This window comes from Oncorhynchus gorbuscha, linkage group LG16 (genome assembly GCF_021184085.1).
Source record: "Oncorhynchus gorbuscha isolate QuinsamMale2020 ecotype Even-year linkage group LG16, OgorEven_v1.0, whole genome shotgun sequence".
Taxonomy (NCBI): Eukaryota; Metazoa; Chordata; class Actinopteri; order Salmoniformes; family Salmonidae; genus Oncorhynchus; species Oncorhynchus gorbuscha.
The window spans coordinates 53312482-53336753 of NC_060188.1; the positions used below are offsets into that span (position 1 = coordinate 53312482).

Consider the following 24272-nt stretch of genomic DNA (forward strand, 5'->3'; position numbering starts at 1 on the left):
GGTTGTGTTGTGGGAAGTGGTGCGCATTTAGCATATTGAGAGAGTGGAGGAAATAGTAAATCTTCTTCCTTCAAGTTATTGTGAGTAATAAAGTTAGATTTGTTTTTAAAGATGCTGTGGCGCATCTGCAGTTAGTGCTGCTCCCTTGACAAACAAAAAATTGCAGTGTTTTTCTTCACCCCAAAGCCTGACATGTCTGGTATCAGTAGCAGCACCCCAGTGGTAGACCTGCTGTGGTTTATGCATTATTAGTGGGGGGGCGGGGTTTGGGGTAGTGAGCAGAGCCTGTTATCTTTGCTACATGTGTGACCTCCCCCTGGAAACTCCTCCTGTAATAACTGCTCAGTGTGTGTGTGCTGAGTTTTTGAAACATATCCGTTTATTGTTTGATGGGAAGATCTCATGAATTTCCTCTCCTTATGTAATTGAAGGGGAGTGAGGGAGGGTTTATAATTCACCAAATAACATGAACACATTAGTATTTTCGTTGATGAGAGGGGAAATATTTTATCCCTAATCAAAGAAAACATATAGGATTTAGTAGACAAAAATAGGGGACAAAAATAAGGAAAAAACGATTGGTCTTATTTGTCTTGTACAATGTTCTCTTACTGTGTCATATTTCGATCAGTCAAGCAGACACTCCGGTAGGCCCATATCGTTACACTGATATGCTTATGGCTGTAGCAATTATTGCACATATGGCTTCAACAATTGGTGTACCCTTCATAATGTTGTTTACATTTGCCCTTACGCATAATGATGTGGGGTAGAATATTCAATTCAACATTTATCTAATGTAATAATGTCAGTAGCTTATCGTAAAGTAATTCCAACGTTTTAACTGTTTATATACTGAATGTACCTGGCTGTGAGAAGGGGTCAGGATAAGAATTGCATTTGAATCCTGAAGCAGCATACGACTCTCGTGTTTCTGCATCCTGATCGGTTCAGTGTTATACTGTTGGTGTTATCAGTTTACACAATATTCATTGTGAAAAGGACGCAAGAGCACTGCTGATCACTGGGCCTCGTAGACAATACGAGATAGTGATGACCATGAAGAGGGAATGAATAAACACTCCATTTTCTTGTTGTTGGACCTCTCCCCAGCAACAACCATATTCGTGGCCACTTCTTATTTGATCTTCATGTAAACACCTTCCAATGTTCACATCCTCCATCTAGTCTACTCTGTACACAAACCCATGGCTATGTGGCCCGCGCTTTAGCAAGACGATGGTTTAAGATGGGTTCAAATGGCTTAAAGTGCAGATTGGCCACGCCACACAAAATGTCCTGTGAAGCAAAGGCCCTGTTCTCAGTCCGGTCTGTATCAGTTGTAGGCAGCTTGTGCTCTATGCAATATGGATTTGAACCATCTGCCGAGGGTTTGAGCTGCTCCTCCCCTGTCTGCCTCTTGGGCTGACATCAGAGGACAGGACAGTGGAATGAACAGGCTATGTAGGCCACTCTGAGCATTCCATCTGAGTATCCAAGGTTGGGAGTACATTATGGAGGCTTTGTATTTCTGGCTGTCTGTTTGTTGGCATATTATCAAAAGCCACGGCCATGCAGTGGGAGATATAAAACATGGATCAATATGTTTATGATAAAAGTGTGTGCAATACACCGAGACAATTAATTTGGTCAGGATGCTAACTGGCTAATTTGTTCACACAGTTGTTAGCTACGTTCATTAACTTGTCCAGGGATTTGTTGTCGACATTTAGAAAGTTTGCATAGGAAATAGATGTGAATATTACCTGCTATCTTGTGTTTCCATTGGTCTGTCTTATGTCAATAAAAACAACCGGTAATAATGACATCACAAAAAAAATTAGTTTGAAGTGTTTCTGTTATCAATTTAGGCAAATTGCGCTTTAATAAAATTGCCGACAGCCTGTATGCCCTCCCACCTATCGGTTTCATATCTCAAGTAGCCCGCAAAAGTCAGCATGAATAGAATGTACAAATTTACATTTCATATTCTAATTATTCTCATGTGCCAAATTATCCTCATGGACCATGCCATTGGGAAACATGCTCTCCTGTAGATCTGAAATAATTGGATGGTAAAACTTGCATCCAGCCAACCAGAAATGCAACGTGAAGCAATTCAAGCATTCTTGAAAGTCAAGACAATCCTTGTCCTGTAAAGAAACATAATTTTTATAGTTGAACATTTTATTTAGCAAGCAGTGGGCATTTAGAATTAAACGTGGAGTGGAGCTTTATAGATACGTGATGACATCACGTGCCCCGCGGACCTTCACAATTATCATTATCATCATTTATTCGAAAAACACAGTTTTCATCATAATTTGATGCAATAAAGAAAGTCAGACCAAATACAAATCTATCCGTGTCGAACAGATACAAATGTTATCGCTCTTTAGAACATTTCTCTTAAAGCGGCCATTTCCATTACATATGTTGCAAGAATTTTTGGTGTTGCAACATTGCTTTTGTCGAATAAACCTGGGTCAGTGGCAACCTGCCTACTGAGTGAACAATATTTTGGAGCCATTTTGACATTCAGGCTCTTGAGCAGTAAAAGAAGCAGGACCAGAAACTATTTTATCAGTCTGTTTTCCATCGAGTGCTGGGTAGATTGTAGGTGGCCATTTAATATATTTTTTTTGTGTCTATATTTTCCAGTTATTTTTAATTTCCTCTTGGTTTATTTGTGACAGTAAAAGAGACATGACCAGTTTTGAGAGTATGGATGATGATTTATGTCAATATATTTTATGTCTGCTTCTTCTAAAGTCTCACAAAGGTTGTGCCAAAGAGAATATAAAGCTTAAGTGTCTTCAGTTTTGAACTTTTTGAAATGTAGTGTTATGTTTTCATTAGCTAGAGATAAGGCTTCAAAGGAAATCTTTAAACTACTGAAGGTGTGCGTTAGTAGTATTAGTATTAGTAGTAGTAGAGATAGCAATGAGTTAGGGTTAAATGCATATGCGTTTCTTTAGGATACATTAAAAGAAGCACCACTTTGTGCCATTTACTACTATAGTTGGCAGTTAGCCAAGTAGCCCAAGTGCAGGCTGAGGGCACACATTACCGCTATTCTGCAGTCTTGTTTCCGACTGGTGTAATTTACTGAGAAACAGTGAGGCAATAACAGTGTTCAGATTTAATGGAAGATGTTTAGTTGTGTGGGAGTTATTCCAGTAGGCTTTTGCCTCCAGATGGGGATTAGCTAACCTTGGTTAGGTAGCCTCCATATAACCTGCACTGTGAACTGGCATTAATTTTACAGTAGGTATAGGTATGAATTCGACTCGAGAGTCTGGGCCCACTTGTCCCCTATAATCTTTTTCACAGTGGTGAAATGGAACAGGATAGGACGAAAGTGTTTTCCCTCCAAGGCTTGTCAAAAAGCTCTCTGAGGCACAGCAGCTTATCAGAGGAGTTTACCACCATGTTTTGTTTTTTTTACGTGAGAGGGCAAGTAAAGGATGCTATCATATGAGGTGAAAGAAAAATCTGTTGATGTGGTATAGACTTTAACTTGCTATGGGACACACACCCACTCACACACTCATGTGTGTGCACACACACACGCACGCACGCACGCACGCACGCACGCACGCACGCACGCACGCACGCACGCACGCACGCACGCACACACACACACACACACACACACACACACACACACACACACACACACACACACACACACACACACACACACACACACACCCATGGACACAAACACATACCCAGCCCAGCTGTGCATCTTCCCGCTGGTTCGTCCCCTCCAGAGAACCCAGGTGACACCGGGAAGCCACGACAACAACCCTCAGGGTAGACATCGCTGTCTCATGTCTGCCACACTTGGACCTAATTCCTCCTGCGCGTAATGAGCCACTTGATCATCATGCCACCTTTGGCTGAATCAATGCAGAGAGAGAGAGCAGGGAATGGAGTGTATTTCCCCTGCTGAGGACTCCTTCTTATCAACAAAGCATAGAGTTGCACAATGGGCCAGGCTGACCCCAATGGCTTCATGTACCGTTGTGGATCAGTATGAGAGGAGACAGCGAGGAAAGCCAGTGGAGGGTGTTAAGTGGTGGAATGCAGGGAGAGGTTATCTCTGAGTGTGGGGATTTGAACTTTCTAACGCTTTTCTGGTTTAAAACATCCTTCATGGTTCAAATGAGTTTTGTGAATCCTCTCAATCACTCTAGCCAGCATCACTGTCTTGCTCCTACATTTGCTGGAAGTTGAAATTTGGTTACAGCAACTAAATGTAGACCAATACATATAGTTTTACGACTTTGTTGAACAAATTGTGAAAACATAATGGCATTGAGTGTCAATGAAAAAAATACATCGTTATGACTCGCACTCTTTGTGTTTTGCATATGTTGTCCGTCAGATAACAATGAATCAATTACAGTATGACACCATACTGTCTGCCGTCCACTCTCTTTAAATGCCAACTAACAGCTATTCAAATTTTCCAGCTGTTTCTATGTCAGACAGAGATGTCCTTTGTGCTCGGCTCATAAGTAAAACATTTCCTTTCACAAGGGAAAGGTTAACTTTTGATGTCCCTGTATGTAGTCTATTGAAATGGCATGCCAAGACCGCACAATGACAGGTGTAATAAAGGAAAAATAATAGCTGCTGAATATTATAAATAATTGGATGCCTAACATCTGCTATGACATTTGTTCACTTTTGATTGCCAAACAATGGCGTTCGTTTCATAATTGCCGTGCTCACGACTGAACTCGTCATCGAAATGAACTTGCTCGCAAATACTACCTATAGCTCAGGGTAATCAACTATCTTACACAGTAAAAAACTATCTTGATGTGACAACAGTGAACTCATATTGAATGGAATTCGGAGGAGAATATAGATTTGAAGTCGGAAGATTACATACACCTTAGCAAAATATATTTAAACTCAGTTTATCACAATTTCTGACATCCAATTCTAGTAAAAATTCCCTGTCTTAGGTCAGTTAGGATCAACACTTTATTTTAAGAATGTGAAATGTCAGAATAATGATAGAGAGAATTATTTATTTCAGCTTTTATTTCTTTCATCACATTCCCAGTGGGTCAGAAGTTTACATACACTCAATTAGTATTTGGTAGCATTTCCTTTAAATTGTTTAACTTGGGTCAAACGTTTCGGGTAGTGTTCCACAAACTTCTCACAATAAGTTGGGTGAATTTTGGCCCATTCCTCCTGACAGAGCTGGTGTAACTGAGTCAGGTTTGTAGGCCTCCTTGCTTGCACATGCTTTTTCAGTTCTTCCCACAAATGTTCTATAGGATTGAAGTCAGGGCTTTGTGATGGCCACTCCAATACCTTGACTTTGTTGTCCTTAAGCCATTTTGCCACAACTTTGGAAGTATGCTTGGTATCATTGTCTATTTGGAAGACCCATTTGCGACCAAGCTTTAACTTTCTGACTGATGTCTTCAGATGTTGCTTCAATATATCCACATCATTTTCCTACCTCATGATGCCATCTATTTTGTGAAGTGTACCAGTCCCTCCTGCAGCAAAGCACCCCCACAACATAATGCTGCCACCACCGTCCTTCACGGTTGGGGTGGTATTATTCAGCTTGCAAGCCTCCCTCTTTTTCCTCCAAACATAACTATGGTCATTATGGCCAAACAATTCTATTTTTGTTTTATCAGACCAGAGGACATTTCTCCAAAAAGTACAATCTTTGTCCCTATGCGCAGTTGCAATCCGTAGTCTGGCTTTTCTTATGGCAGTTTTGGAGCAGTGGCTTCTTCCTTGCTGCGCGGCCTTTCAGGTTATGTCGATATAGGACTTGTTTTACTGTGGATATAGGACTTGTTTTACTGTGGATATAGATACTTTTGTACCTGTTTCATCCAGCATCTTCACAAGGTCCTTTGCTGTTGTTCTGGGATTGATTTGCACTTTTCGCACTAAAGTACATTCAACTCTAGGAGACAGAACGCATCTCCTTCCTGAGCGGTATGATGGCTGCGTAGTCCCATGGTGTGTATACTTGCGTACTATTGTTTGTACAGATGAACGTAGTATCTTCAGGCATTTGGAAATTGCTCCCAAGGCTGGACCAGACTTGTGGAGGTCTACAATTTGGAGGTCTTGGCTGATTTCTTTTGATTTTCCCATGATGTCAAGCCAAGAGGCACTGAGTTTGAAGGTAGGCCTTGAAATACATCCACATATACACCTCCAATTGACTCCAATTATGTCAATTAGCCTATCAGAAGCTTTTAAAGCCATGACATACTTTTCTGGAATTTCCCAAGCTTTTTAAAGGCAGTGTAAACTTAGTGTATGTAAACTTCTGACCCACTGGAATTGTGATACAGTGAATCATAAGTGAAATAATATGTATGTAAACAATCGTTGGAAAATGACTTGTGTCATGCACAAAGTAGATGTCCTAACCGACTTGCCAAAACTGTAGTTTGCTAACAAGACATTTTTGGAGTGGTTTAAAAACTAGTTTTAATGACTCCAATCTAAGTGTATGTAAACTTCCGACTTCAACTGTAGATGATTCTCAGGGTTTCCTGTTCAGAAAAATATGATTAGATTTCATATCTACAAGGCCATGTTAATACTGTATTTGGGTAATATTGCAGACTAAAAAGCTATACATTCAAGGAGGTTACATACGTATTTCTGTGAGACCTTGTTGTCTTGTCCCAATTCCGTCTGGTAGTCACAAGGTTAACCACAATAAATGCATAGCCTTGACCCTGGGCTCGGAATAAGTATGCCCAACATACCTCTGCACACTCACCGGCATTCTGCCTCCACTGCGAATAACCAAGGTTACTGTGTAATAGCTACTATAGTCTGTGTATTACTGGAATTGTATGCATGTAGAGCGAACAGTGCAAGCATCACAAAAATGCCTTTGAACATAGAAGAAATTTGTTTAAAAAACTCACATCTATTCCATTGTATATTCAAAAGGATGCATTTTTTTCTGATAGCACTTCAGCAATCATGTCATGTCACATTCCACGAGTTGTCTGCACTTGTTTTTAATGACCAGCAGGGATATAGTTTTTTTTACCTGTTCCTAGTGCTGAAGAGACAAACAACTTGAACATTCATGACATTGGCTAAGTTCAGAGAGTAGGGTATTCAATTGCATATTTTGAGTCGGAAAGATAGCAGGCTGAACCTGATAAGCCCAGAGCCCTTGGAATGTTAAACGATTTGGTGATCAATAAAATACCTTATATTTGAAAGAGCTAAACCCAACATTTTAGCAAAGGTTTCTCCCATGGAAGCAAACAGATCACTAATCAATCAATCGCTCAATATATTCCGCTGCTCGGTAAAGGGGTGCCGTGACATTAACATAATCTTAGATGGTAATAAGTACAAGGCATTTCCTTAATTCCAGCAAGATTCAATTTGTCCACATTTAATTTGTTTTAAAATGGTAAAAAAGCATGTTGTAAATCCAATCTCCATACCAAGTAATTGCTGCCGAAACTCTCTCTGTGTGTGCTTGTGCATCTGCACACGTGTGCTGGTTTCACCACATAAAGTAGAAAGACCCACTAGGGAAAACGTAATCTGGCAATTTCATACCTGGCATTTTAAGAGAAACTACTATGCATAGATGTAGGATCTTCATTTCACCTATATTGTAACAGAAAAATAATTCTGCAGCAACAGGATTTGAACGTTTCAGCTCTTTGCTTTCTCTTTCTGAGAAAGGTCCACTTTCTATGGGAGAGATGGCAAATGGAACTTAATGATGGGATATATGGATGGTGACAAAATTAGTTAATTTTTTTGTAGCCACACTACTGTAGGAGTTGAATGAGTCTGTTCACCCTGGGGAGTGGAACTGTAGAAAATGGCAAAATGACAGTAACTAAAATGGACAGAGGCTAAGAAGGGATGAATGAGAGTGGGGTTTAAATGCACCTTGTGAGAGACAAATATATATCCAAGAGGTAGATGGGACGCTTTGAACAATGTAAGCACAGCTTCTGAAAGAAGTGCTCCAAGATACAGTACGTTATCTCCCTGCCGCACTGAAAAACAACCTTTTCACTTGTTGTTGAATTGGCCTGTTGATGAACTGGATTGCATTAATACACAACTTACTTGTGGTTTCACAATCCATTTGAAGCCATTTGTTTTAATATAAAGTCCTTGATGAAGTGGGAAAAATTGAATTTCAATCAACTGAATGTATTGTAGTACAGTCATAATGAAATAATGTAGAATAATCTGTCACACATCCGACTGTAGCTGAGGCACAGGAGATGACGAGCAATACTGTAATGGAATGAAGTGTCCACGTAGTCAGGATCATGGCACACATTTCATTTTATTAGGCTAAGCTTTCGGTTCCAAGGCCTTCATCAGAGCATGCTTTGCCTAATTATATGACCGTGTGCATTGCGCCTGCGTGTGTGTGGAGACCTCATTCCATTACAGTATAGTCATAATGAACCACGTAATCAGCTATGATTTTGATCATTATATCACTACCAGTGTTTCGTTGATTAGCTAGACCACCCAATTTGGCATTTTACATCTGTGAGTGGCTATGTTTGATATTTAAGCTACCAATGCGAAATATCAGGGCAAAATAAAAATGCACCAAATTAAAACTTCTCAATTTATTTGAACAAGACTTATAGGTAAAATATTCTTAGATTGAATGGATTATTCCTCATTAAAACCATGAATAATGAACGGGTAGCAGCTCATGAAGTTGTCTTGCTGTTATGCTGACGTGCATTAGACATAATGCACGTCAGCGATATTATGAATAATAGATCAAATCATAAGATTAAGGCCATAAACATACAATAGCTCTCATTGTACAGTAAATACTTTATGATACAGTAGACAAGGTCAACATGAAATCTAAGGTACTAAGTCATATTTCCCTTATGTTCCTTAAATAAAGCACTGCAATTAAAAACAAATACAAATAATAATAATAATTAGCTTTATCGGGATGATAAAACATTTTCAGTGTAAACTTAAATGACTAAAACCAGATATAAAATATCAGATAACAGATCAATAACAGATAATGGAGCAATATACAGTTGAAGTCTGAAGTTTACATACACTTAGGTTGGAGTCATTAAAACTAGTTTTTCATTCACTCCACAAATGTAATGTTAACAAACTATAGTTTTGGCATGTCGGTTAGGACATCTACTTTGTGCATGACACAAGTCATTTTTCCAACAATTGTTTACAGACAGATTATTTAATTTATAATTAACTGTATCACAATTCCAGTGGGTCAGAAGTTTACATACACTAAGTTGACTGTGCCTTCAAACAGCTCAGAATATTCCAGAAAATTATGTCATGGATTTAGAAGCTTATGATAGGCTAATTGACATAATTTGCGTCAATTGGAGGTGTACCTGTGGATGTATTTCAAGGCCTACCTTCAAACTCAGTGCCTCTTTGCTTGACATCATGGGACAATCAAAAGAAATCATCCAAGACCTCAGAAAGAAAGTTGTAGACCTCCACAAGTCAGGTTCATCCTTGGTAGCAATTTCCAAATGCCTGAAGGTACCAAGTTCATCTGTACAAACAATAGTACGCAAGTATAAACACCACACAGCCATCATATCGCACAGGAAGGAGACGCGTTCTGTCTCCTAGAGATGAATGTACTTTGGTGCGAAAAGTGCAAATCAATCCCAGAACAACAGCAAAGGACCTTGTGAAGATGCTGGATGAAACAGGTACAAAAGTATCTATATCCACAGTAAAACGAGTCCTATATCGACATAACCTGAAAGGCCGCTCAGCAAAGAAGAAGCCACTGCTCCAAAACCGCCATAAAAAAAGCCAGACTATGGTTTGCAACTGTACATGGGAACAAAGATTGTACGTGAAGCACGAGGGTGGCAGCATCATGTTGTGGGGGTGCTTTGCTGCAGGAGGGACTGGTGCACTTCACAAAATAGATAGGCATCATGAAAAGTATGTGGATATATTGAAGCAACATCTCAAGACATCAATCAGAAAGTTAAAGCTTGGTCGCAAATGGGTCTTCCAAATGGACAATGACACCAAACATACTTCCAAAGTTGTGGCAAAAAGGCTTAAGGACAACAAAGTCAATGTATTGGAGTGGCCATCACAAAGCCCTGACCTCAATCCCATAGAAAATTTGTGGGCAGACCTGAAAAAGTGTGCACGAGCAAGGAGGCCTTCAAACCTGACTCAGTTTCACCAGCTCTGTCAGTATGAATGGGCCAAAATTCACCCAACTTATTGTGGGAAGCTTGTGGGAGGCTACCTGAAACGTTTGACCCAAGTTAAACAATTTAAAGGAAATGCTACCAAATACTAATTGAGTATGCAAACTTCTGACCCACTGGGAATGTGATGAAAGGGGTGGCAGGGTAGCCTAGTGGTTAGAGTGTTGGACTAGTAACCTGAAGGTTGCAAGTTCAAACCCTGTTCAAACCCCCGAGCTGACAAGGTACAAATCTGTCATTCTGCCCCTGAACAGGCAGTTAATCCACTGTTCCTAGGCTGTCATTGAAAATAAGAATTTGTTCTTCACTGACTCGCCAAGTTAAATAAAAGATTAAGTAAATAATTATCTCTACTATTATTCTGACATTTCACATTCTTAAAATAAAGTGGTGATCCTAACTGACCTACTACAGGGAAATTTTACTAGGATTATATGTCGGGAATTGTGAAAAATTGAGTTTAAATGTATAAACTTCTGACTTCAACTGTATTCTTTGAAGAACAATCACCAAAATGAAAAATAAACAATCAGGGAGAATCCAGAATTCCCAAAATATCATGCCATTTTGTTGGCGTCACTCAGATTGCATAAGCAAGGCATGGTGTAGAATTGCAGGAAATTCACTTTAAAACTGCACATGATCTCTCAGCCCCATGGCAAATCTGTTGAATTGCAGGAAATGTGGTTTAATACAGCAAAATATTCTATCTGCGGCCAAGAGGACGCCCTTTAAAACTACACCATTGGCCACTCCCACTACCCCAGACAGATAGAAAGATCAACGGAAGTGGGGAAAAATGTGATTTTAATCATTTTCAAATGGATGGCCCGTTGACGTTACATTTAGTGTTATTATTGGTTGTCTCAGATTTCCCAAGGTGAAATAAATAGTTCTGACAGCTTTACTACTGCATTGTCAGGGCAGCTATGTGTGACCCCTCCGTGTTATTGCTAAGGGAGTTTAGGATGACCAGTGGTCTTAGATAGTAATATCCATCCAGTCATATTCAGATTTCGCTATTTCACCCGATTGAGAAATGTACTGTGCAGCAGTCAAAACATAGGCCTGGCATAGACATGATCCTATTGTGGCCACAGAGAAGATCAAAGGTTGCAGATGATGGTAACGATCATGGATTAACCAACAGATGAAAGACTACTAGAGCCTTGAGTCAAGGCAGTGACAAATGCTACCATCCTTTCTGTTCACCCTTGGAAAGAGAGAGAAAAAGAAAGTGAGAAAGAGCAAGCGAGTAAGAGAGAGAGAGAAAAAGAGAAGGCAAGCCAGTGAGAAAATTGAAGAGGGATGTGGGAAGCAGGTAAATCAAAGGGGGTTGTGTGGATTTCCTAAACCAAACAAGTTGTTCCAAGCGGTGTGTAATTCACTCCACAGATGATGGGTTTTACAGCCCTTTTGCCTGTATTCTATGCAGCGGTTATCTGTAAATCTGTCAGCAAAATAATAAATTCCATTCCCCCTCTCCATAATCTAATTTGCCTTTGGTGCCAACGGTGCATCAAATGCCTCTGACTTCTTCTCCGGTGGCGGAATCCTGCACTAGTTGTCTTGGCGCTGGCTGCTGTCGCTGCGCCGACGGGGCCCAGGAGTAAATCTCACCTGTCCCACATGAGCCGCTCCGTCAACTGCCCAAAAAAATCCATTATCTCGGAATGTTTTAAGGGCTTAATGGAGTCCTTATCTTTATTTTGCACTGGGAAAAATATTAATTACACAGTGTAGGAAAAGTTCCTTGGTTATCATCACCCCCCCCCTCCCCCTGCATGTACTGTGTCTATCTATGCTTTTCAGTGCTGGATGCAAATGTTTTGTTAAGGCAGGTGTCGACTCGTGCCGATGTGTGTGTTTTCACAGTACTGGTGGCTGCCAATCATTGTTTCTGTTCTTGCACATCGCAACCAACCTCTGAACACAGGAGTTACTATCAACGAGATAAGGGAAAATAACAAGCATGTGATGTCGCTTCTGTCTGGCAGGGTAGTTTGCTAGAAACCAAGGTGAGGTTTTTTGTTGTTGTGTGTTTTCCCCTTCACAGAGGTGGTGTGACATTTCTCGACAAACCTTTGGAGTGTTGTAAAGGATAAAACACATAATTGGTACTGTATGCTGAGATATCTACAGTGATGTATACGTAGGAGATTCAGAGATCAAGCAGTATACAATTTCCCATTGTGTTCCTCTCCATAACAAGCCCTTTCCTACAATCCCTTGGTCTTAATGACTTTGTACTTCCTTTCGCATTTCACTGAAGCACTTACAGGCTAGAGCAGGGAGGCAGGCAGCATCCCATCAGTAAGGCGAGTGCAAATGAAACCCCATAATTACTAGAGAGAGAGAGAGAGAGAGAGAGAGGAGAGAGAGAGAGAGAGAGAGAGAGAGAGAGAGAGAGAGAGAGAGAGAGAGAGAGAGAGAGAGAGAGAGAGAGAGAGAGAGAGGGAGAGAGAGAGGGAGAGAGAGAGAAGCAATGTTTTTTTTGTACTGGAAGCATAGCTAACACGTCTGTGGATGCTGTGAATTCAATGGGAACAGGCTCATTACAGCACAACACTTCCATCCTCTACATTGGCGGGGTTTCCATGGTGATTAAGGTCTTATAACCTGGTCTCAGAACATTTGGTATTATTCTGTACGTAAATCCAAGACACTCCATTTAGTATGATATGTAATTTTTCGTTTGGCATATATTCATTTGTGGATGTCCATCAACCATTTTGTTTGTATAATATGTTATGAATTACAATTTGTATTACATGTTACAAATTTGCAAAACATTCAATATATTACAGATTTGCAAAACATACAATATGTTACAAATTTGCAAAACGTATGATATTTACGAATTCTAGGTAGGTGACTAGGTGGCTAACGTTAGCTAGCTTGCTAAAGTTAGCTAGGCTAGGAGTTAGGGTTAGAGGTTAGGGTTAAGTTAAAGGGTTAAGGGTAGGGTTAGGGGATGGGTTAGCTAAAAGGGTTACGGTTAGGGTTAGGCAAAGGGCTCGCTAAATTAGTTAAGGTTAGGGTTAAGGGAAGGGTTAGCTAACATGCTAAGTAGTTGCAAAGTAGACAAAAATGTGTAAGTAGTTGAAAAGTTGCTATTTAGCTAAAATCCTAAAGTTGTCTGTGAAGAAACTCACAGCCTTTGGGTTGCTAGACATTCACGTTATACGCCCACCCATCAACCTCGACAAACCACCCTACCTAAGTAACCATCTGTCTTATGTAACCATATCAAACCTAAGATATCATGAATGAATTTACTTGCACATCATCATCTGCTCATTTATCACTCCAGTGTTAATCTGCTAAATTGTAATTACTTCGCTACTATGGCCTATTTATTGCCTACCTCCTCACGCCATTTGCACACACTGTATATATACTTTGTTTTCTATTGTGTTATTGACTGTACACTTGTTTATTCCATGTGTGACTCTGTGTTGTTTGTATCACACTGCTTTGCTTTATCTTGGCCAGGTCGCAGTTGTAAATGAGAACTTGTTCTCAACTAGCTTACCTGGTTAAATAAAGGTTTGGTTAAATAAAGGAGTGTCTCGGATGTATGAACAGAATAATACAAAATGCTCTGAGACCAGGTTGGGTCTCATCACATTGAGATTAAAAAAGGATAAATATGACAAGTGGGTAATTATAAGTAATATTGCAGAAGAGGTGAGATAAAGAAGAGGAAAATGTCGACACGCATTGGTTTAATGAAGGGTTATGGTATTCTTAGCAAGAAGGTAGAAAAATAACTGTGGTGGTGGGCTTAAGCAACAGCCACCTCAACTTTGATGTTGAGGTCTTATCAACTGACCAGTAAAGCGGTCTATACTTACGCCCCTGTCTTTCATAAACGGTGTTCTCAGCCGTTCTACTTCAGATCAGTTCAGTTCAGATGAAATCAGCTGTGTTTTCTGTGAAAGGCTTATGGTTGGTTCTGTGAAAGTGTCAAGGTTGGTTCTGTGAAAGGGTTAACTTCTGGACTGACTTATGTTTTATTTTTTCCTTCTGACTTCTCAGACTACCGAGTGAGCTCATTTGGAATACTTTCATAAACCCACTGTGTTATTATTACAGATACAGAAGGAAACAGCAAAGGATCTATGTAGCAGCATTCAATCAAAAGCACATTAAAGATGATTGACGAATCAAAGTCGGGGAATTGAAAAGGGAAACACAGTGAACCAGATGGCCCTGTGCTGCACGTACACTTTTCTACTTTATAAACTGTGAAAGAGATGTAGAAATATATATTTTTAGATGCCTTATGACTGTGCTCCATATTCATTGGAGACGCCTATGTAAGGCCTACTACACATGTTATGAGTTAGCTGACCATGACTCCATCTGCATGAACAAGGATGATGACAAACAGAGCACTACTGTTGGAAAATGTATTTTAACTTACAAAATTAAGTTCTAACAAAACCTTACCAAACTGTGTGTTTCTGTGTCTTTGATAGTCAGAGTGAAATGAACTAGGCGTGAAAGCAGCTAAAGTTTATATATCATTATGGGTTCATGATGGTACATTATTAGTGACAGAGAGCAGCTTTCTCCCTCCAGAGGGAAATCTCGTCCAAGAAGATGGTATTATATCCATGAGAATAGAACCCTATAACGAATAGCCATGTGCACAGTCCCGTCTCAAGCGGACACTTTTACAATGATCTACTGCAAAAGCCCTTAGAACAGCAAAACGTGTTTATTAAAGTACAGTCGTCGAGGGAAACAAACCTTCGAAGCGGAGCAGCTGTTGTGTCGCTGGATGTCGCTCACCCTCGAAAGTGCTGAGGTAAAATAATCACACGCACACACATCCTCACAATTCTCATTAATCTGGTTCTCCCCTAATAGTCCCAGTATAAATCTCCTATTGCCTCTAAGGCTGCGTTTACACAGGCAGCCCAATTCAGATCTTTTTTTTCTCATTTGTCTTTTGACCAATCAGATCAGCTCTGAAAAAGAGCTGATCTGAAAATGATCTGATGTGATTAGTCAAAATACCAATAAGAGAATATCAGAATTGGGCTGCCTGTGTAAATGCAGCCTTAGACTCGATTAAAGATACAGCAATAAAGTCAATTTTCTTATCAGCGCGTTGGCAACTGCATGTGAATAGATTCAAAACAGTACCAGGCTACATATTTCTTTTTTTTGTTTTGATGATGCTTGCTTGACTGCCCATGCTGGAGACATGCAGCACTGCGGTATTGAGTGTTTCAAGAGATATGCTCCCTATAGAATGATATACTGTACAGAATGCAGCTATTCTCTCTTCCCACACAACTCTCTCACAGAGACAGATTCAAACGAAGACACTTTAGAAAATACATGTAACTCCCGCCTAATCTGTGGTCAGGTAGAACGCATGTTCATCTCTCAAAACGAGTTGGTGCTCATACTGCCCAATACCTTTACTGCCCCCACACTGTGATGTCTGAATATAGTGTCACTGCAAAGTGCACTTAATCTGCCTTCCGTAATCTGCCTTGCCTTCCAGTCAGGGAGACATTACCAAAGGGTGATAAAGAGGGGTTCATCGGCATCAATCTTTTTATTAGAAACTAATGGTCTCTTCCACTTCCAACATGTCCACCGGCCACCTTGAGCTATAGGGCCTTCTCTCTTGTTGATTTCTTGAGCCCCTCCTATGATTGAGATCTGGGAGATGACTCATCCCTGTGGGGGGGTTGCACACCATCGCATTCGGAATCCCGAGCCACTTGGAGTCCCTCTCCAAAGCCATAACCACCGTCTTCTTCAACAGACTCCTTTTGGTGACTGACGCCTCTCTGGACGTTTTTTTCTTGTTTGCTTACTCCTAATTATAGTTGTTTTCCTGGAACTCAAAACTCTAGATGAGCATATTGCGGTCGCGCACCTTTCCGGACGCTCCAAAAGCAATTCCAGTTATTCCACACTATGGGAAAACTCAGTAAAACATTAAAATGTACTGTATTGGCTTTTCAAAAGATGTAATGGGATGTAATTACACTGAACAAAAATAAGCATCATCAGCCGGGCTAATGACCATGGATGACCATTTATGACTGGCCCAGACAGAAGTACAGACTGACATACACTTAAATGACTTTACATGCCACTAAATGACTTCACATGAACTGTGACAGACTGTGTATATGCGTGCCTTTTGTTGAGGACCTAAAATAGGCTAGATTAAGCAAATGGCAATCTATTGTTCACTGAGTTTCAATGGCTCCGATGACATATACTGTATGTGGTAAATATGTTTGCGTGTATCACAAAGGATCATTTCTACTTCAGGGAACATTTTGGGTTATAAACATAATCAAGCACACCCAGCTTTTATAAAATGGCTGAAAAAAAAATATTTTTACTGACTCATAGGACTGATTTCAGCAATAAATATGGTAAGAAAGTTGCAATCGCCTTTAGGTGCTAAAACTATATGAAGCCTATCTGTTTGTTTAATAATGCATAAAGAAAGACATTGAGCAAGTAGTTAGTTGTTGAATGGTATTGATAATGTACAAAAGCAAACTATCCACCCAGTGGTAATTGCTCATTGCATACCTGCCACAGTAATTGTTCTATGTGGATGTGTGGATTGTTCTATGTGGACTATGTGGACTATGTGGATGTGTTTCTGTTCCCTGATTGGTGGTTGTGTCCATATAAATAGAATCTCATTCTGTGATTGCGTCATTGTGAATGACAGACACAGGGTCATGTTCAGTAGTCACGAAATGGAGGTTGTAACTGCATTTCTACTATAAAAACACTTGTTTTTGGTTTCAAAGTGTTTCCTGTTCCATACTTTTAATAACAACTGCCTATAATTTCATTTGGCCCTCCTTAAAAGATGGGCTTAATGTGTATAGGAGAGTCTTCCACTAAATAACTGCCGTTGAACTGCACATTTTTAGGGACCTACCCTTCACACTCATTTAAACTTTGGCTGCACAAATTATTTTTAGGAATCAATAATGGAATGATGGCTCGCTTAGGCTATATAAATGCACTGCTATTAGGCCTCCCGAGTGGTGCAGCGGTCTAAGGCACTGCAGTGCTTGAGGCATCACTACAGATCCGGGGTTGATCCCGGGCTGTGTCGAAGCCGGCCGCGAATGGGAGACCCATGAGGCGACGCACAATTGGCCCCAGCGTCGTCCGGGTTAGGGAAGGGTTTGGCCGGACGGGATGTCCTTGTCCCATCGCACTCTAATGACTGCATGCTGACACGGTGGCCAGTTATACAATGTTTCCTCCGACACATTTGTGCGGCTGGCTTCAGGGATAAGCGAGCAGTGTGTCAAGAAGCAGTGTGGCTTGGAATGGTCGTGTTTCTGAGAAGGCATGACTCTCGACCTTCACCTCTCCCGAGTCCGTACAGGAGTTTCAGCGATGGGACAAGACTGTAACTACCAATTGGGGAGAAGGGGTAAGAATATAAATGCACTGCTATTAGATGATTGACACAAATGTAATAGCCAGGGGTGTGAAAATACATGTTATGAGTCATGGGCAGTATATTTAGTCTGCATGCCTTCATCCACACCACCGAAACAGTTGAGTTATACCCAGCAATTTCACTTCAATTTCCCCGATTCAAGGTTTGAACAATATAGTCTATCTGTAGGTCTAGTCTATAGCATCTGCATCAAAACACACACAGTTGATCCATGTTTACAATTGCATCCTTGATTAACAGTAATGTCCACACACCTGTACAGAGCTATTCACCAAGGTCCCTGCTACCATGACAACCCCCCCTCCCCCTTCCCTCCCTCCTCTTACCAGAGTTCTTACTGTGAGGGGGTTTAGCAACAAACTCAAATTGGTGGTGCATACTTGTAAAGATTGGGGAAAATAATCGATTCAATGAACCTGATACTCGTTTTTGGTTTTGAGTGAAAATAGAAAAGGCTATTAGTGCTGCTATCCCTGCCTATTTGAAATGTGCAACAAACCCCAAGTGCTGAAGGGGTGGTGGAGATAACTAAAACTATAGTGTATAGAGTCAATCACAAGAGATAATCAATCATGTGTGTTGTTGTTTGTGCTCTCTTCTTCGGATTTGGCACCAGTGGTTTGTTTAAGTTTTATCACGTCATCTCAACCGAAATACCTGTTTTAGGTTTGCTCTGCGTGCTGTCCACGACCGCAACCGTTAATTTTCCATGAACGTGAAATTGCGCAATGTCATCATCAAATACAAGCATTTGGACCATTCGGAAAGGAAAAGTAAACATTTCCATGCGAGCTGCGGAACAGAATGTAACAGGCTGACAATATATTTTGGAGTGCGCAGTAAGGATAGCTACCCTCTTGCATAGACTATGCTGTACCTGGAAAACATATTTGGATTAACAGATGAACAGTAGGCTATTAACTAACCCGCGCTCATTCCACAGGACCGCTATACGCATTTGCCTTTTAAAACAACGGAACCATTGTCTCGACAAGCAGTGGGATTTATAAACCGAAGATGGGTATTTGTGGATACTTTACCGTGTCTTGGAAGTGCCTGGTGGTTCTGTCTTTCAGACTGCTGTTTCTTGTCCCCGCAGGTTTGCCTGTCCACAGTCAAGGGGAATCCCAAACCGATAGTAAAGTGATGGACAATATTACCGTCAGGCAAGGCGAAAACGTCTTTCTCAGGTAAAACACTTTCTCATTATTCTTGCACTCACCATAAAAAGTTCTATTAACTATGAGTCCAACGTTGCTTTGCCAATTTAAAGTAAAATAAGAGTGGTTTATGTCTGGTTAAATGATACGATTCTAAATGTTGGCTGTGCTTATGATGGAACTAAGGTGCTTATGATGGAAGAAGCCCATATACAGGCATGTGCACAGATAGGACTTTACCTTTGCACATGCTCATGCTCCTTTGCACTTCCAGTCTCTAAAGTGCTGTTTTGGCTGGTGGTATAATTTCCCCCAAAATATAATTTTTTATATTTATTTTGTCATTTTTTTTTTTTTTTTGACACGGTCAAATTCGCTCCCACCCAGTCCATTTGTTACACCTGTTGATTAAGCAGGGCCAAAGTAGTAAGCATAATCAATATAGGGTTAACCATTTGACATATGTAAACAGAATCCATGTGATTGTGCAAAGCTGGATCAACACAGGCCTGGTCATTCAGGGTCTTGTGAAGGCCTTTGGATCGTCTACCTCACAGCAAATCATTTTAGTGGCCCCCCTCTTGACGGCGGAGTTATTTTTTTAGTTTTGAAGTTAATTTCCTGCAATTTTACACAGAGGTGGCTCCACAGGTTCAAAAGATGTGTGGCAAAATGCCTATGTGTCTTTTCTGGGGCTTGGAGTTTTTCCTGATCTTATAACCTGGTCAGGTATTATTATTATTAGTATAGATAGCTTCCCTTTTCATCTGTGCTATGACTATAGGTCTGGGGGTTTTCTTTGTCGGGTCATGTGAATTCTAAACTCTCCTGACCTGAGGCTGAAAAACACTTTCAAACTACCACAAACCTTGTTGTGATTCATTATGAATCTGATATCAAAAGAGCCAGAGAACAACTTCAATGGACAACATACTCTGTGGTTTAGTGAACTCCTATGGCAGGGGTGAGCGTTATGCAAAGAATGGTTACAGTGTATTTTTAAATAGTAATTTCAGTCTTTACACACACACACACACACACACACACACACACACACACACACACACACACACACACACACACACACACACACACACACACACACACACACACACACACACACACACACACACACACACACACACACACACACACACACACACACTGTTAAGCAGTTGACTTTGAAAAATAAAAAAGAGACACTTTTCTACACTGAAACCTATTTACATTTTATGTCATGAAAACTATTAGTTCATCTCATTACAGTGCTCTTCTGCAATTATTCATTCTGGAAGCTTTATGTAAGGCAGGGTTACATTTAACACTATGCAGAGTAGACTTGGTAGCAAAGTATTTTTTTATGTGTAAGTAATAATACCACTGACCTTGTTGTCCTGATTGGTTCCCTGGTGCTCACTGTAGGAACTGATTGCCTGTTAAATCTATATATTCAATCATTAAATCAAAATTTTAATTGAAAACAATATCCCCGTTTTAATGAAGTAGATTTTATTGAATGTCACTCATTCCATTGCACTCTATTCTAACCAAACCTGCTCGTCGAAAAAGACTGACACCATGGCTGCCTATTGTATTTGTGAAAGTTATGGTGGTGCCAGAATCTACCAATTCTCTCTTTCTGCATTAGCCATCCATTTTGTTATGGTTGGACAAATGTTTTCAATTGATCTGTGCCGACTGCTCTGTGGCGAATTTGTTGGTTTTTTAAACTTTTATGACAGTGTAATTTGTGCCACAAATATTTGTGAATAATAACCAGCAGTGGAAATATAATAATATGCCAACAAACATTAATGGACTAACAAACTGGCTGACTAACCTTTTCAGGCACTTCAGTATCCATTGGCTTTGGATAGCAGCAGCAGATAATTTCATCTTCTTTATCCTGTGCCAAATACATTTATTCAGTGAGTCTAAATTATTAATATTAGCTGCTGGCTGCATGATTGCATCAACCTAGCTAGCTGAAGTTAGCTAGCTATCTAGCTAGGCTACTCTAAATATAACATTAGTCGTTTTGTGACCTAGCTATAGATTGGATAATTCTAGATAGTGTTAGAGGATGACTAAACTGCTTTTATTAAAACATATAGTACCTTGTTTGCCATGAACATTTGTGTTCACTCTTTCATGAGGCAGGCGGGAGAGAAGGGTTTCCACTATATAACACAGCCACAAAGTCAGATTCCGGCAGGATTCCACTTGGTTTCCACTAGCTTCTTTCTGTATAGCCACAAAGTCAGATTCCACAGCCACAAAATATGTTTTTGGGGGTATTAGTATAAGGTTAGGGTTAGGCATAAGGTTAGCAGTGTGGTTAATGTTAGGGTTAAGGCTAGGTTTAAAATCAGATTTTAAGAATACAAATTGTAGGAATGGGTGTGGTTTATGAGTTTGTGGCTATAGAAGCTAGTGTTAACCTTTGTGACGACTATTCCACAGACTGAAGATGAGCGTGAGCAAAGAATAAAACAAGTGCAGAGTCAAGCAACGAGGTGCTGGTGCAACCAAACTTAGTTGTTGAGAGGTGTGGTTTATAGGCCCTGTAAGCTGTAGCTAGAAGACTACTGTGAAACCACCTGTTGCAGGGAGCGTGGGGGTTACTGCTTAAAATCCTAGGGATAGGGTTTTCCTAGACTAGACAAGAGAGAGGCAAAGGAAATTGGGTGAGGTGCTATGTCAACTTGTCCAATAAGAAACGCCTGCTTTCTTTTCCGTTGCAAAAGTTTTTCTATGACGTGAACTAATGAATAATGGTGCTTTCAAGACAACTTGGAACTCTGGAAAAAAAAGGTCACATCATGATGTCAGTGATCTTCAGGTCCGAAAGTCTGAGCGCTAGAAAGATGTCAGAGTTTCCGACATGGAATTCAGAGTTGGATAACTGCTCAAAAAGATTTCCCAGTTGTTTTGAATGTGGCATATGTCTGATAAACGCGATCAGTGGTGCAGCTTTGAGTGGTGTGGTGGCGCCTACCAGATTGAAAAGTACTGGGGCAAATGCTGTCTCGCCATATGTTTTCCGGCAGCACTTATTGTACAGATTATTCCATGGGACAAATAATATTTTTTATGCAGTTTGGTAGCTAATTTCCTACAATTCTACCCATTTAGCCATGGGATGGAGATAATTTTTTGCAGTTTTAAAGCAATTTTTTAAAGCTACAACTGCCGCTTTTATTTTAGGTCAGAAAATAAATACAAGTTACGGTCTCACTCCTATTTACTATTTACAGTTCTTAAAATCAGAAGGATCATGGAAAAAAAGTGTTTTAGTTACTCTGCTTCGTGGTCTTGGAATTCTCTCCAGCTGATCTTGAAACTCCAAGATCTTATTTCCTTGGAGGAGTTTAAAAGTTTGGTTGAGTCACATGTTACTGAGGAATTTGATTGTCATTAGGACTTCATGCGGTGGTACATATGATAGATTTGTATCTATGATGCTTGTATGTTTCTGTTATTGTAACATACTGTATGTGTGTATGTCACATTTTGTTTATGGTGTGTCTATGTCAGTAAGTTGTTATGTCAAATTTTTCTGAAACATTATTATTCTCTCCTCCTGCTGTCTTGGTTGGACCAGGTGTCTCTTAACAAATAGTTTGTATCTCAATGAGACTAAACTGTCTAAATAAAGCTTTAAAAAATCCCTAAAATTATACATATTTTGCCATGGCTTATGCCATGTTAATATGATATCTGAGTGACAATGACAAAAAAAAGTTGTCTAGACTAACTACCAATAAAAAAAAATATGCACATTATTCTTTTAAAGATTCTTCAAGCTCTGTCAAGTTGGTTGTTGATCCTGGCTAGACATCCATTTTAAAGTGCTGCTAAAGATTTTCAAGCAGATTTAGCTGGGCCACTGACAAACATGCAATGTCGTCTTGGTAAGCAATAGTGTATATTTAGGTTATTGTCCTGCTGAAAGGTGAATTTTTCGCCCAGTGTCTGTTGGAAAGCAGACTAAACCATTTTTTCTAGGAATTTGCCCTTAACTCTATTACGTTTATTTTTATCTTAAAAAACTGCTGATGCCTTGCCGATGACAAGCATACCCATAACACAGTAGAGGCTATTGAAAAATTGAGGAGGATGGGAGACCACCGGCATAGGCGCAGACCGCACGGAGATGACAAAGCATGTTTCAAAAATCACCAAAGAATAATTATTTTAACCTAAAGCATTTAATAAAGACATTTATTGTATAATATTATGGTGAATGGGAATGAGAGGGCTACTTACAGTGTTGGGAAGGGATCACAGCAGTGATTGAATGAGGGTATGAGGCATGAATTGAGGTGTCCAGAGGCTTGACTTCAGTGCAGGACAGGGGTTGAGGTGTTCATAGGCTTCAGTGCAGGACAGGCTCATCATGGATGGATGGTGTTGTTGGAGACTTAATCCAGTTAGTCCAAGCAAGGACTAAAATCATTGATGCATGTTCATCCCATACAGCATGTCAGATCTCTAATGTTTAGGTATAGCCTGGGCTGCTGCAACATTTATGTAATGAGTTTTTACTTGTGTCTGTCCGGAGTGATTTTTAAAATTGTATTTATATACCTGCTGGAGCACGTGCTTCGAGTGGGTGCTGCTATGGTGACCGGTGAGCTGAGATCAGGCGGGGCTTTACCTAGCAGACACTTGAAGATAACCTGTAGCCAGTGGGTTTGGCGACGAGTATGAAGCGAGGGCCAACCAACGAGAGCGTACAAGTCGCAATGGTGGGTAGTGCATGGGGCTTTGGTGACAAAACGGATGGCACTGTGATAGATTGCTTCCAGTTTGTTGAGTAGAGTGTTGGAGGCTATTTTCTAGATGACATCACCGAAGTCGAGGATCGGTAGGATGGTCAGTTATACGAGGTTATGTTTGGCAGCATGAGGTGAAGGATGCTTTGTTGCGATATAGGAATTCTAGATTTAATTTGGGATTGGAGATGCTTAATGTGAGTCTGGAAGGAGAGTTTACAGTCTAACCAGAAACCCAGCTATTTGTAGTTGTCCATGTATTCTAAGTCAGAGCCGTCTAGAGTAGTGATGCTGGATTACATCAAATAAATATTTTTCTCTGAATAGTTATATTAGTATAAAATAATATTTGTACATATTTTGGAGCGTTACTTCAGGATTGGAATATTTATTTTATACAGGATTTGAATATTTATTTTATATTATTACTTATTTTTCAAGGGTGTTAATTTCAGACCCCACTATATATTATATATTATATATATATATATATATTATATATATAAAGTATTTAGTCAGCCACCAATTGTGCAAGTTCTCCCACTTAAAAAGATGAGAGAGGCCTGTAATTTTCATCATAGGTACACTTCAACTA

At 40.1% G+C, this 24272-nt stretch overlaps 1 protein-coding gene across 6 annotated transcripts in view; it reads left to right on the top strand.

Moving 5' to 3' along the window:
- LOC124000105 (opioid-binding protein/cell adhesion molecule-like) overlaps positions 1-24272 on the top strand; it is a 559214-nt gene that overhangs the window by 333766 nt on the left and 201176 nt on the right. For 3 of the 6 annotated variants that reach the window (XM_046306239.1, XM_046306241.1, XM_046306242.1), the window contains exons 1-2: positions 18434-18578; positions 18839-18929. In XM_046306239.1, coding sequence (XP_046162195.1) covers positions 18449-18578; positions 18839-18929 — 221 coding nt within the window. In that variant the 5' untranslated portion in view covers positions 18434-18448. Of the gene's footprint in view, positions 1-18433; positions 18930-24272 lie in introns of those variants that run through there. The other 3 variants (XM_046306243.1, XM_046306240.1, XM_046306244.1) reach the window with 3 other exon arrangements.